Source organism: Equus asinus, chromosome 5, assembly GCF_041296235.1.
Source record: "Equus asinus isolate D_3611 breed Donkey chromosome 5, EquAss-T2T_v2, whole genome shotgun sequence".
Lineage (NCBI taxonomy): Eukaryota > Metazoa > Chordata > Mammalia > Perissodactyla > Equidae > Equus > Equus asinus.
Window position 1 is genome coordinate 59,332,510 of NC_091794.1, and position 15,126 is coordinate 59,347,635.

At 41.2% G+C, this 15,126-nt stretch overlaps 1 protein-coding gene across 8 annotated transcripts in view; it reads left to right on the forward strand.

The window, feature by feature from the left end:
* The window catches only part of VEPH1 (ventricular zone expressed PH domain containing 1), a 212,598-nt gene that overhangs the window by 128,128 nt on the left and 69,344 nt on the right, over positions 1 to 15,126 (forward strand). Inside the window, exon 10 of one of the 8 annotated variants that reach the window (XM_044770990.2) lies at positions 13,186 to 14,333. The exons of 6 other annotated variants lie outside the window; for them this stretch is intronic. In XM_044770990.2, coding sequence (XP_044626925.1) covers positions 13,186 to 13,274 — 89 coding nt within the window. In that variant the 3' untranslated portion in view covers positions 13,275 to 14,333. Of the gene's footprint in view, positions 1 to 13,185; positions 14,334 to 15,126 lie in introns of those variants that run through there. One more of the 8 variants, XM_070509599.1, reaches the window with a different exon arrangement.

Sequence of the window (15,126 nt, forward strand, 5' to 3'; positions counted from 1 at the left end):
TCCTGAGCCTTAGAGGCCTCTGGCATGGGTGCAGGTTTGCCAACCACTGAAAGTTCTGTATTCAAACACAGTGGGTCTAATATCACGGCCTGATTATATTGACATACAAGACACAAGGAATTTAGTTCATCTGCCAAAGGGCATTTTAAAAATATGAATCACTGGTATTCATTTACGTGAACAAAAATGATTAGACATTAAAAAAAAAGAAAGAAACACATGATATTGAAATAAATCCTTGAAAATCTGGCCCATCGCTGGAGTTCTGTAAAGGGTGATATAAAAGCTTACAAGAACCCATCCGTGTTATTTTGGTTATTTTGACGTATTTCGTGATTGGGTAGAAATTCATGCCATCTGTAGAGCATGTCAGCAAGCCTGCCTCGCAGAAACCTAATTTGAAAGCTAGTGATGTCGTCCTTTCTCTAATAGACTCACGCGAGTTGATTTTTCTTAACTTGAACAGATATAAGAACACACAAAAATAAAATAAAATGAAGTTTATTGTAAATATCAAGAAGCAGGTGCTGTTTTCCTAATTAATTACCGACAAAGCTTCCTTATGGAAATTGTGTGTGTAGACGGTCCAACCTCCTGTTAGTATGGCTGAGAGGTGAAGCCAGCACCAGTTCTCACCTCTTTCTCCTCTGTTAGTCCATCCTTGGGGTGATGATGATAACACTCATCCACTTGATGGTTCTGGGGAGGTTTTCTTTTCTCTTTCTTTTTTTTTAATAGATTGGCTTTATCATGGAGTTAGGATAATTTCTCCATGGGGAGAATTGTAAGATTTGGAGGCAGGGAAAAATCTAAAGCTTTTCACACAATTTGAGAGAGAAAAACAGCAAGTAGGAAAATGTTACAAATTTCCCAGAGCCTTATTTCATTGAAGTGGTCACTTGGGCCCCTGTCTGAAAAACGCTTGTTAGGAAAAACTTTTCTAAAGAGTTTTTCTTGGCGCTTTGGAATTTATCTTGGATTACGTGCTCACCAGTTCCCATTTCTCTAAAGAGTAGATTTTAGTTGAAAGAAGACAGGTATAATGGTGGCTGGGTCTTTCCTTGACTTTCTCCTGCCACACATGTCCTGGTTCCAGTCATCCGCAGTGGCCCATGAGAAACATCCAGATAATATGGTAAAGGAGGATCTACAAATCTTTTTGAAAAGATGCCCTCCAGACTCCTCTGTGGAGCTAGCATCAGATTGCAACCCTTGTTCGTCCCCAGCTAAGGCGAGCTGCACAGCTGGGCGGGTAACCACAAGTCACTGGTAAGGATGTCATACACTTAACTCCACAACTTAACATGTTGCAGAGTTCCGCTGGAGGACATCAGGTAACTTTATGTCCCCTTAATTATATTTTCGAAAGTTCCTCCCTCTTAAGAAAAATTTTGATTTTCTTTGAACATCCAAATAAACAATTAAAGAAAGATGACCTAACCATGCTATCAGACAAGGGAGTGTGTTGCTTGTCTGCATCTTGGTTTAACTGATATTTATCGACAGATGAGATGTATATTTATCCAACTAGAAGACAGTTCAAAGTCAAATTGGTAAGCACATGTACACGCTTGGGCCATTTTGTATGGAAATCAAGGAGAGATTATCTGCCCGTAAATGAAATGAGTCATCCAAATCCTTGAAACGGTCAGTTTACCTAATGTAGTGTCCACCTTGAGTATGTCTCTAACACATTTAAAGGGACCTTGCTAATAAATAGAGACAAAAGTAAATACATAAATGTAGCAAAAATGCACAGGAATGCATTTCAGTATACCTCACCCTAAAGGTAGCCACGTTAAAAGCAGAAAAAGGAGGAGGAGGTAGTTTAGAAGCTGAAGTAGTTTGCTGTGACTTATTTCATATTCTTAAATATGTTCTTCTAAATGTGTTATTTTTTAAATGGGAGGTTATACGGCATTATACTCTGATAGCCGCAGTAAGTATTTTTATCTTTTTTTAGGGAAGATTATCAGTCATCCGTTACTGTGTCTGGGGACTGGCTTTACTCCACAGGACACAATGCTGTTGTGAAATGGTCCTGAGCCACTGACAGTTCCCAGCAGAAGAGTACATTCCAATCCAGTTTGCCACAAACCAAATTTCAGGAAAGCAAGTGTTATTTTTCTTATTACTTCCATTATGAAACTGGCAGTATGTGCCCTGTAGGGGAACAAAATTCTCCCTGGATATCATCAGATCTCATTTAAAAACTGAGCAGATCCCTATTTCTGAGCTCTGTTGGTGATGAAGAGCTGGTAGCCAGGAAAGTGAAAAGAGATTATATGGCTGCGGAAAGGGTTTTAATATAACAGAGGAAAAGGGAAAAGAAAAAAAGATAATTTTCACTTGTCTGCTCCACAACAGCCATCAAATTTCAGATGATGGAGGATTTTTAAATGTTTTTCCAAAAACATAGGCAGTGGCATACTCGGCAATCAGGAGTGTAGGCATCCGATAACTTGGTAGCGTGGATTTATGTTACAGTCCGTTTTCAGAGAGATGTGTGTTTGCAGACAGCAGATGAGTCTATCTGAAGCGGAGAGAGCCTCATGTGTTTGCAGACAGCAGATGAGTCTATCTGAAGCGGAGAGAGCCTCGTGTCACGTGTTGGCAGGCCCACTTGAAGTGAGCTCAGTAAAAGATGCCAAATTCCTGGGTTTACTCTGTCTACATTTTTCTCCTGTCCACGTTAGAGACCAGTAAGAAATTATAAAATGCAATTTTTTCTTTTTCTTAAAAAAAAAATTCATTGGACTTTTAAAAATAAATTGTTTTACAGAAACTAATCATTTTTCAGATGAAATATTCACATCAATTATCCAACAGCCATTAGAATATTATTCTACCATTAAAATAAGCCACAGATGTGCATAATGCCATTGCAGAGACTCTGAGTATGAATCCACTTCTCATATCAAACACCCAATTTCTAAGCAGCCTTTTCAGATCAGCTTCTTTCACTAGGAATATGCATTTTAGGTGCCTCCGTGTCTTTTTACAACTTGATAGCTCATTTCTTTGTAGTGCTGAATAATATTCCATTGTTTGGATGTATCTACCATTTGTAGCATCATGCAGAATAGCTTCACTGCCGTAAAAATCCTCTGTGCTCCGCTTACTTGTCCTGACTGTTCATTCTTCATTCATTCATTCTGCAAAGATTTCTGAGTTCCTGCTACATGCCAGCAGCATCCTAGGAACCTGAGAAATGTCAGTGGACAAAACAGGCAAATATCCTTGCCCTCACAGAGACTGTTCTAGTGGGAAAAGACGTGACATCAGTAATAGAAATGATAAGTAAAGTATATAGGATGTTGGAAAGTGTTAAATCCTATGATAAAAGGAAAAATAGAGCTGGCTAAGAACCAGGACAAAGAAAAGGATTTAGATAGATGATAGATAGATAGATAGATAGACAGATAGATAGATGATAGATAGAAGATAGATATAAATATATGGTGGGGAAGAGTTTCAGAAGGACACACAACAAACTATTACCACTTGTTTTCTCTGAAGAATCAGATTGGGGATAGGGAAAGAGAAACTTGCACACTCTAATGTATACATTTCTGCAAGGCTTGGAATTATTTAACAAGAGTATTTGGCGTCAGTAACAGAGATGCTGGTAACTTGGACCCTGGTGCTAACTCAGAACTCTCAGCATCCTGCCTGACCAGTCTGTGGAACTGGGTGTCAGTTCCAACCCTGCTGTTGGGCAGTTCCAATTCCGCCAACAGATTACTTCATCTTCTTGTGCCACCACTTCCCACGCTTATCTCAAAAGCATATACAGGGTCATGGGTTTTCAACCTGTGCTCCTTAAAGAGCTTCAGGGGCCCCTTCAAAGGACCCCTAGACCCCCTCTTTCCTCCTTTCCCCTGCCCCGCCAACAGAACAGCTCTGATTTTGCTGGATTTACATTGGCCTTCCTGATAGATGTTTAAACCAAGAATTCCCCAGCTTAAAGACACTTGAAAATCACTCAGCTGGATTATTTTTAAGGTCATTTTTAAAGGTCTTTTACGCTCTAAATGAATGAATTCTAAGTGTCTTATGTCAGAGCTGGCAAAATGTAAAACATTAGTTATTTGGCCAAGTTTTTCATCAGCCTCAACTTTATTGCTAATTTTATATCTTTAATGAGAGGTTAAAAAAAACCCTCACTTTTCTTTCATGTTAGTTTCCTGTCCTGTTTCCAGACACCTGTGTCCCTCAATGTACCTCAGTTTGTCGGGAGAAAATAGGCCAGATTGTTCAATATTTTTGAGGCTTGTCTCACTATCTCCCAGATTTATTAATATGTATCAAACAGCAAATGATCAATCATGGTCAGCAAGTGAATGCATTGTGCCTGTCCTGCCTGGTCTATTTCCATTCAGATTGTCTGGTGTACCTTACTTAAGGGAAACCAATCTTATTTCAAATTAGATATGACCGCCTATAAAAATATATAATAAAATAAAAAGAGATGATTCACTGAATGTGAGGGGAAAAAAACAAACATAGAGAAATAAAATAAATTCAGTAGTTATTTTCTAGAAATTTTCACAATTGCTAAATGTGGTTTACAGATTTACTTCTGAGCACCTTTGTGGCCATAGAAAGGAGGGAGACAAAATCAGTTAAAAATCCACAGTGACCGTAAATAAAAGCATGATAATTGCTCAGGAGAAAAAAAAAAAAGGAAAGCTGTTTATTTATTTGGTTGATGACTACTGCACGCACTGGAGCTGGTTCCACAGGAGGTGTTTACATTATGCACTAGACATTTAACCACTAAACAAAACACTAGAGCAGTGGTCTCAACCAGAGGCAAATTTGTCCTCAGGCTGAGGACTGTTGGTAATGTCTGGAAACAGTTTCGGTTGTGATGACTGGGGAGGGGAGGCAGGTGCTACTGGCATCTAGTGGATGCTGCTAAACTTCTACAATGAAGAGGATAGCCCCCTAAGACAAAGAGTTTCCAGCCCAAAATATCAGTAGTGGTTGAGAAACCCTGCAGCAGAGCCTTGCTTCTCAAAATGTGGTCCATGGACCAGCAACGCCAACAGCACCTGGGCACCTGTTAGAAATTCAGATTCTCAGGCCCATCCCAGACCTGCTGAGTCAGCATCTCCGGTTGAACAAGGTCCCTCAGGTGATTCATACACACATTAACGTTTGAGAAGCACCACTACCACAGGAATGAGAAATTCCAGCGGGTTCCAGTAGTAGAGAAAAGAATTCTCTTCCTTACAATGAATTTGTGATTTAATTGACTGACTCTTCATTTAATGATCACTTCTTAATTGAAGAGATGAGCTTTCTTCCCAAGGACACTCAAAGATATAGGGTTCAGTCATCTGGACTGTTCCTAGCACTCAATTTGTGGTTCCCATTGTCTTTTGATTCTTCTCATGGGATATGAGTTTTAAAAAAGGGTAAATAGGCTTAGAAGCCAGGAAGCTCTACTTCTCGGTATATGGTTGAATTTTTAGTGTGTGACCTTCTGGCTTTTAATGAATATGGCATTTAGTTCCTCGTGGTAGGTAATTTTAACAGCTTCAAAATACCTTGGATATCAAATATGTCTTTGTAGGGGAGGTGGACATTTCCTCTCCCCAAATGGGGGTTCATCTGGCCGGAGAACGAATTAAATTCACATGAGACAGAATAGCAAGAGAAAATTAAACAAAGCTTTATGAGGAACCATGGCCCGGGGCCTTTCTTCCCGAAGGAAGAAAGGGCACTGAAGAAGTGGGGTGCACAGAGTGGTTATATAGCCCCCAAACGGGGTGTTTCACATGTGATTGAAAAGTCCCTTTTACAATAGTCACGAGGCTGCTCTGTCAGCACAGCGCTTGATGGAAACGGCAGATAGGTCTGCTGTCTCAGTGAGCGCCGCAGGGTGGCAGGTGTGTTGCCTCGGGTTGGGGGGGGGGGGTCACAGATGAGCACCGCAATCGGTTCCCAGCCTAAAGAAAGATGCTTAATCCTTAAAGAAATGCCAAAGTTGGGAGGGGGAGGGAAGTCAGTTACAGGAGGTTACCAGACTACCACAATAAAATGCAGATTTAAGTCCTTGCCTTTGGTATTGATTAAGAGTTTTTAGAGAGAAGGTCATCTCCTTTCTTCTTCCTGGTACAGAGAGGGAGGCACCTTTTACAGATAGAGATTTACCTTACAAATGTAAATGTGTCCTAAGGAAGGGCAAGTTCCATTCCTCAGAGCCTCCTTCTCTGTCCCAGTTTATCAAAAGCAACCAACCTCAAATAATCCTGATGCCAAAGAGACATATCTTGGGGTGGCCAATTTCAGGTCCCCACATCTTCAATGATGCTTAGCCAAGTTGTGTGAATGAATTAGAAACATATGGATTACATTTCCCTTAAAATATGCATAGAATTAAGATTAAGCAAAAATGTGCTGGAAGCAATGTGTGCTTTCCTAAACCTCAAACATTGAAAAGTGGATTGAGACAAATATCTACATGTGAATTCTCCCACCATTGATATTTACAGATTAATCCAATAGGCCCTCATTCCTTTAAACAGGAACTGATGTTGTCGTACTTTGGACCATCTTTTCTCTACTAAATCTACATTATTTTTTTTCTAAATTCTTTTAAAAAGAAGCTTGAAAACACTTAAATAAAAACTATCTTTTCCAGTAAATGTAGACAGCTAAGACTATTCCTACTTCCATACCATGTTGTAGGGGAGGAAGACATTTCCTCTACCAGGTCTGGGTCCTTCTGGCCAGACAATGAATTAAATTCACATGAGACAGAATAACAGCAGAAAATTAAACAAAGCTTTATAACATGTATACACAGGAGAGACCCAGAAAAACTGAGTAACTCGCCAGAATGGCCAAAGCTCTCACCTTAAATACCATCCTCAGCTAAAGACAAAGGAGGATGTTGGGGGTGGGGGGAGTCAGTTATGGGACATCACCAGAAAAGCACAATAAACAAGAGTAAGGTTATTATGCAGATTTAAGTCCTTGCCTTTGGCATTGATAGAGTTTGTAGAGATAAGGTCATCCCCTCCCTTGTTCCTGGTACAGAGAGAGAGACACATTTACAGATGGAGATTTCCTTTACAAAGGTAAATGTCTCTTAACAAAGGGTAAGTAAATTCTACTTTCCAGAGTTTCTCTCACGTCTGCAGTTTTTAAAAAGTAACCAGCCCAAAATAATCCTCATGCCAAAGAGACAAATCTTGGGGTGGCTAATTCCAGCCCCCCACAATGTCTTACTACCGAATTTTTACTTTACAGCTACACAAGTTCATAAATACAGTTACACCCTGGGGTTTTTTATCTGTCTGTTTGTCTGATTAATTGTTTTTTAACAAAGCTTTTGAACTCTTATAAACAACTGAATCTACAGTAAAAGAATCAAGACATAGACATCCTTTATGTTATTACAACACTGATATTGTACAATCTCTCCATAATTCCAATGTCAAGTGTACACAGAACGAGTACTTAAGAGGTTTGTTAATGTTTCCAGAAGTTTTGTCCTGTTTAGCTTTGCATTCCCTGGACTCTTAGATATTTTTACTTGGTGTGCAACAGGAAGAAGAATTATTCTGCCTTCTTAAAGTAATTATATAAATTAAAGGGTTTATTTGAGAATTTAAAGCAGAACAATATGAGGAAATTTCCAAAACAAATAATAAAACCAGAGCATATTGCCAGCCCTGGTTTGTTACAGTGTTCTCTGTGAATACCTTTAACGCAAACTTTAGTGCCCTAAAGGGGAAGGGAACCCAACTAAGTTCAACTTAAAAACTGGTTTTTCAAGCACGTGGGTTTAAGAAATTCCCAAAAGCTTCTAGTCGAGCACTGCTATTGTTAACTTTTGAACTCGTGCACATCTTAAGGAAATGTAATCCATGTGTTTCAAATTCATTTTCACTTTATTTATCAAGATACAGTTTGGTAAACTCTTCTGATCCCTATGAGCTGTTTTACTGATAATAGAAATCTCATCAGGCTGGGAACTACCACCACGATGCAGTAAGGATGGGGGTTAGGTACCATAAAGAGTCTAAGAAGAATTCCCCTTCTTTTTTCCAATCCCGAGTTTTACACCATCACCACCCTCTCAGGCAGGAACCTCAAATAATTTCTTTTAGTGCATTCCTTTGTGCTCTCATTCTTTGTCCCTTTCCCCTAGACAGGAGGGGCTGACATTCTCCAGACAGATAAGGGTCTGGTGACATAAGAACTTAAAAGGGAGAGTGTGGGGTGGGGTGCCTCCAGTGCATGGGCCAGGATCATAGGGGCAATTGGAGCCCATAAGTTGTCTGTGCTCCTGCTCCCTGGACAGGGCCCAGTGCTTGCAAATACCATCCCAGGAGGAGGAGCTGGCTTGACATCTTTGGTGACCAGCTGACCAGAGCAGAGAAATCCACATAACGACAAGTCCAACCAGAGTCAGCCCTTGCAGCCAGCTTGGGCCTTCCCAGGTCTGAGGTCACTGCCTTCATCAGATAAATGACTTCCCCAAAATACTTCTTTGTGCCCTGGAAAGGGGCTTCCTTTCACTATCCTCATATGAAGTTCCCAGCTGGGCATGCAGAAGCCTAGGGTACTAGATATGGTCTTCTCAACCCCTGGGGGGCTCAACTGGGCCCCAGGTGGGACAAGAATAGCACCTAGAGCCTGAGGAGATTCCATGGGCCCTGGAGTAGGACTCAGGATGCCTTTTTTAGGTTTCCAATACCTTGGCTTTTAGGGCTCTGGCTTAAATAACCCAGTTATCTAACATGCCCCACACTCACACACCTTGTGCGCTACCTGCTGAGAGGAGGGGGAGGTTAGAGTCCCAGAGCCAGAGTTAGAATGGGGTATCCTAACCACAGCAACTGAGACAAGAAGCAGTCAGCACTGTGGGTCTGAGTCAACGTCCTCGCAACATTGCTGCAGGCTCTGCACCTTCTCCATCCCCAGAGCCTAGCACAGTGCGGGCAGAGAGTGTGCCCCACACATATGGCTGAGTGAATGAACGAACAAGTGAACCAAGAAGTGAAGAGCAAGGAGCAGGCCTTCCCAGGACCTAACCTAACGATGTGACACCATTATTGTGTGACTGGAGCGCAACTCTCTGTCCAGTGGACTCTAACATTGCACGTGACTTTTCACTTATGGCTAGGCTGACAGCCTTTATTTAATTAGGAAAAGAAAAGGGAATTGTCTTGTTATGCAACATATAAGGTTGAAAACCCACAGAGACTGCCACAAATAAAGAAATTGTATCTCAAACTCAGCATTTAAAAAGAGGCAAAATGGTTAATCATTTGCTGGGAATATGTACGTGGTATTTTTCAAAACATTTGATATATTGAAGAAAATGCTGAATTAGTGGAAACTGATAACTGTTAGCTCTTTTTAAATAAATGAGCTGCATCATAATTCTTCATAACGTCCCAAGAGAAGGGCAGGATGGAGGCCATTGGGTGGCGTGGTTGGGAACTGGGGCTCCAGCAGCCGGAGTAGGAGCCAGAAGTCTCTCTTCTACAATGATCGCAATTGATTGCCTATTTGAGAATTCAATGAGGTGAGCATCCGAAAAGTAATACTCCTAAAAGCTTTTAGTACTTTTACCTGAAATTCGATCAGTATTCACATTGCAGGCTCCAGCTGTCATGGATGTTAATTGCGTATGAATTTCTATCTGTAGGAAAATGTGGATGGGGGGACGAGGGCACAGGATAACTCCCACAACCTCACCACACAGATCTAGGAGAGGCAGGCGCTGAGCAGGGTTCGAGGTGAAGACTTCTCCTCCCCAGAAGTGTTGCACAGGCTGTGTCACCTGTGGGGAGAATGATCTTATTCTCCAAACTAAAAATGGTACATGTAAGCTGGAGAAAAAACCAAAACAAAACTAGTTGCCAATTTATTTATATCCAAAGGTTTTCAGACACAATTCTTAGTTTCTGAGTATTTGGCACCTCTGAGGTTGCTATCACCTGCAATTGTTTGGTATAGAAAACAAACTTACCTCATGTCTTGTTCCCCAGAAGGTTTCTCCCTGCCGTGATAACTTTATGACAGCTGATACGTTAATGGAATCTATCCACTAACAGCACAGCCCAATTCTAATCCATTTCCTGGTGGAAAAAAATTCCAACTGAATTTTTTTTACAATTATGAAAGTATAATATTCACTGTAAAAATGCGGAAAATAGAGAAAAGGATAGAGAAAGTCATCCTTAATCTTACCGTTTTACCACTGTTGGAAATTCGGTTCATTTTCTTCCGGGACATTTTCTATGTTGCATAATATTTTGACCTTCTGGGAAGGGTTATTTCTCAAAGAGTCTTCGCTTTTTAATCATGATGGTGAAAATTTGGGTTTGAAAAATGTTGACTAATTTAGAAGTACAATTTAAAGATCTAAGCCAGCAATATGCAATTGTAACTGTCTTTTGCTACAAAATTTTAGCAGGACTTGCTAGTCAACTAATATTTCTTTAATTTAATATGTGAAGAGGGGCCAGCCCCATGGCCGAGCGGTTAAGTTTGCGTGCTCCACTGCAGCGGCCCAGGGTTTCGCCAGTTTGGATCCTGGGTGCAGACGTGGCATTGCTTGTCAGGCCACGTTGAGGCGGCGTCCCACATGCCACAACTAGAAGGACCTGCAGCTAAGATATACAACTACGTACCAGAGGGATTTGGGCAGATAAAACAGAAAAAAAAAAAAAAAAAAAGATTGGCCACAGTTGTTAGCTCAGGTGCCAATCTTTAAAAAAAAAAAAGTGAAGAGATATCAAATTTCCCTCTATGAGTAACATTTGCCTCACAGCTATATTGGATACAAGACATTGTATCTAGATCAGTACTTTTCTCTAAAGGATATTCTTTTGCCATACCTTGGTAAAACATATTTCTTTCCTGCCTGTGTCATTAACACTAAGATAAATGAAATAATCCTCAAAATTTTAACATTCTTCAGACAAGTTTGAAGTATAGAAAAATGTTTACATAAAGTCTTGCAATAGTTATCATTGTTATCAGCTTGTGTTCTAGACAAGAGATTGGCAAATTTCTTCCCGTAAAATTCAGACAGTAAATATTTTTGTACAGAGACAGGCCATATGGGCTCTGTTGCAACTACTCAACTCTTCCATTGCAGTGTGAAAGCATCCGTAATACATAAACAGATGGGCATCACTATGTTCCAATAAAACTTTATTGACACAAACAAGCAGTGAGTCAGACTTGGCCCACAGCCATAGTTTATCAAGACTTGTTTGGACTATCAGTTTTTGTTGGCTGCCACATTCACCTGCCGTTTTATGTTAGATGGTGTTTAAGGGTTTCGGACATCTCCCGCCACCACACACACAAACACACACAAGACTTCCAGTAAACATGGCTGGTTGAAGACATGTTTGTCTCCGCTACCACTAAAATTCCACTTGAATGATAATCAAGGAATTAAAAGGTACAAGCTTAGGAGAATGCAGGAGAAGACAGCAAACAAAAAGTTCGGCAGAGTAAAGGATGTGTAAACTTGGCAGCAGACAGTGCCTAGGTCATACCATTGGTGGTCCAAGAGAGGCGCCACGTGAGAGGCATTTTGCACAGTCTGCTGAGATCTAGTGATCTAGTGTTGGGGGCACAGCAGACTGCTTCTCAGGGAAGCTGGGTCCTAACCCGATGCAGTCTCTGTCTGCGCTGCCACAGCTTATTTATAAAACTCCAGTAGTGGGCTGGCAGGGGCCTGACTTCGATTGTAAACGTTTTGGCTCTCAGTAGACTTTCGGAATGAGAAGAATAGTGCCAACGAGAACCAGCAGTTTAACACCCAGTGCTTTGACTGCTATTAAGCTATTCTGAAACCCTTTCCTTCCAGCCTTCTCTCTAAGACCCAAGGGGAATATTTGTTCATATTGCAGTGTCACTCCTACTACCCATTGATGAGATTCCATCGTGTGAGGAAGAAGGGGCAGAAAATCAAAACACAAGAAATGGTGGAAAGGAGGCTTCTGGGATGCTGATTTGCATGTCTGGGTCTCTGTCCACAAAGGAGGCACAGTCCGAGGGAGGCTGGGAGCCATGGTGCCAGGTGGGCTCTTCTGTGTCTCCCTCCACAGCCCCTTGAGAGACTGGCAGAAAAAGGCAGCGTGAAGCGACAGATGCAAACTTCAAGGGTCACTGGGGTCATATACAACAGGCTTCACCAGCTTGGAGCCAATAACTCCCATCTCCTTTTCCCAGCAGACTATTTGGAGAATTGATGAGAAAAAAAAATATGCAGAGTTGACTGAGTATTTTTTGAGACAGCCATTTTTTGTACTCTGTTCTCTTTTTTGTCCCAAAGCAGACACTAGTTATATTCAGGTCCTGTTTGCTCTGTTCAAAGGGGAAGAGAATTGAACTTCTTGAGTTATTACTAGCACCATCACATTGTTGCCATTCCTTTGATTTGACTTCCTTTCCTCATAATAAATCTTCTTATCTTCTCGCTTTCTTTGATGTTCTCGTCTCCTGTCTCAGTTCATTGTATTCGTATTTCCTTATCCCATGTACATTCCTTTCATTCTTAGTTTGGTCTGCTCTCTTTGAGGATATCAAAGAAAAAAACACATCTTATATCCCATATGCGCAGACTGGGCTTTTCGACAGCAGCTTTTCAGAGAACGTTTCCTCGAGCACAGAGCATCATAATATTGATGATGGCGATTATGGGAGGGGGCTGGTTACTGATTTTCAGTTTTGGCAGAAGGCAAAATTAAAATCAAATCTCCTTCAGCAGCCCCTGCTCACCACATAGATTCAGAAAGGCATGGGATACAAGGAGCCGCGAGCCTTCCCTGGGCGTGGAGCACCATCCCTGCCATCACTGCCCACCAGTTGCCATCTGCTCAGGGTGGTGTCTGGTTCTCCAGCCTACTGGATTTTACATTAATGTGGATGCCTAAGGCACACGCATATCCAGGACTGTCTGTGAGGACATCTGTGGACAACCTGCCGTGGTTTTCCCTTGGATTTATGCTGAGTGATAGTTGGATTTGGGGAAAGGCTGACTTGGCAAGATCAGAGAGCACGGCCGTTTGCCATGTTGGACCTGCAGGGAGGGCTTTGGCCATCCCACTCAGAGCGAGGTACATGGTGGTTCAAGCAGGGAGGAGGAGTTATAATTTTACAAAGGAAATAAAATTAACCCTACCATCTTTGTTACAGTGTTGACTACCATTTTATTCTTGGAACAATACCACCGCATCATTTCCTATGAATTCACCGATCGCCCTGATTTGAGTTGCTTCTTGTGAATGTGATCTCTTGAAGCTGGAGGGTCTTTTGTGAGTCATACTTCTGTGTGTGATGGGGATTAGAGTACCCCTGTTGCCAGAACTAGTTTTGAAGTTCTATTCCAAGAGTTTCCAATGGATCTTAGACATCATCCAGGTCAATTTGGCTTTGAAATCATCTGCTGTGGTCAAGCTTGCACAAATTTAAAAAGAAAAGAATACCAAGTCTGGCATGGTCTTTGAGAACTGTCTACACCAGCCCTACTGCCCAGGTTCTTTCCTGTCTCAGGGCCTGGACCTGGACCTCTCTGCACCTCACCTTTCACGTCGCTCACTCCTGCCTGTCCTCAGAGCAGCCCTCTCTGAGCCCCACCCCAATCTAAATGAGCTATTCCCACATTGGTCTTTGGGGCGTTTTCCTGTTTTTTTCTCCTTTGTAGCAGTTATCACATTTGTATTTTTGTGTATTATTCTTTATTGAATAGAGAAACTAGGTAGCACATCTTTTATTTACTACTGCACATCCAATATCTATGCAGTAGGAGCTCCGTAAACGCACGGTGAATGAATGAGCTTTTGAAAATTCCTGTGAGTCTGTGTCTATAATCTATGAAATCCCTTTGAATAATTATTTTTTTACTGCTTAAAAAAGCCAAATCTTCATAAGGAGCTTTATTAGTCCAAATTTCACTTTTGTATGTCTGGATATTTTGGAATATTTTTTTTAACATCTTCATAGCCAATGCTTATCCTCTTAAAAACAAACAAGAAATAGGGAATTACTTGTAAATTGTTGAACAAAGAAATATATGTATTATAAATAATAGAAATAGACCACCGTTTGGTTTCTGCTGTTGGCTTGTCTTGTGTCAGTGTTAGAAGTGACAGTCGTAAGTTGGTGGTGACGCCGTTTGTATTGGGAGGTATCTCTGCCCCTAGTTTCAGGCTCTAGTAATTTCTCACATGGATTTTTTCTTTTCAAGTGGGTCGACTTATTATTAGTAAGAATTGCTGATTTTACTGAGACTCTTTATGCTGCCTAATGAATATTTATTGAATAAATTACTTCCTTTAATCCACATGGAAAACCTCCAGTCTAGTTATCATTGTCCTCATTTTATAGATGAGAAAATAGAGTCGGAAATTCAAAACGCCTGTCCAAGGTAACGCCATAGCCCACAGGTGGCAGAGTCAGGACTCGACCCTAGATTCGTGCCTGTCTACGCCTCGGCCTCTGTGGACGACGCATCTGCATCCCCACGTCTGTGCCTTGCCCGTGCCATTGCCCCTGTAGGTACCTCCCGCTCCATTTATCTCTGGATCCACCTGCCATTCAGCAAGCCTTATTTCCTCTGTCCTCAGTGATTCTAGGCACTACTTAATCTTGGATTGTTATTTTTTTGTATTCATATCTTACTAATATCTACCTTTAAACTGTAAAACTCTCAATAACTCTTTCTACAGTTTCAATCCCCACCCCAATGCCCCTTACCTGATAAATCCCAAAGTATTTATTAGTGATCAGGATGATGTTTGATGTTTCCCTGGTGCAGGATAGCAAACGAAATCTACCTTCTTCAAGCTTAACAACTCTCCCTAGTTTACGGCAACTGCACCAGTGAAAAGTCATCTGCAGCATCTCTCAGAATCTATGCTCTAAGAGTGTTCATGCGAAAATGCCTTCCTCAGAGGCTTTTAGTCATATTTGTAGGCTGCAGTCCTGAGTTTCCCTTAAGACTAGAATTATGTTCTAAAATTATCTTCCAAATTCGTGGTACACCCCCAGAACTCGCTGCACACAATTAGTTGCTTTCTATTCAATGAAACCTCATTTAGCAGCATATGAAACAAGATTCTCCCTGATTTCCCCATA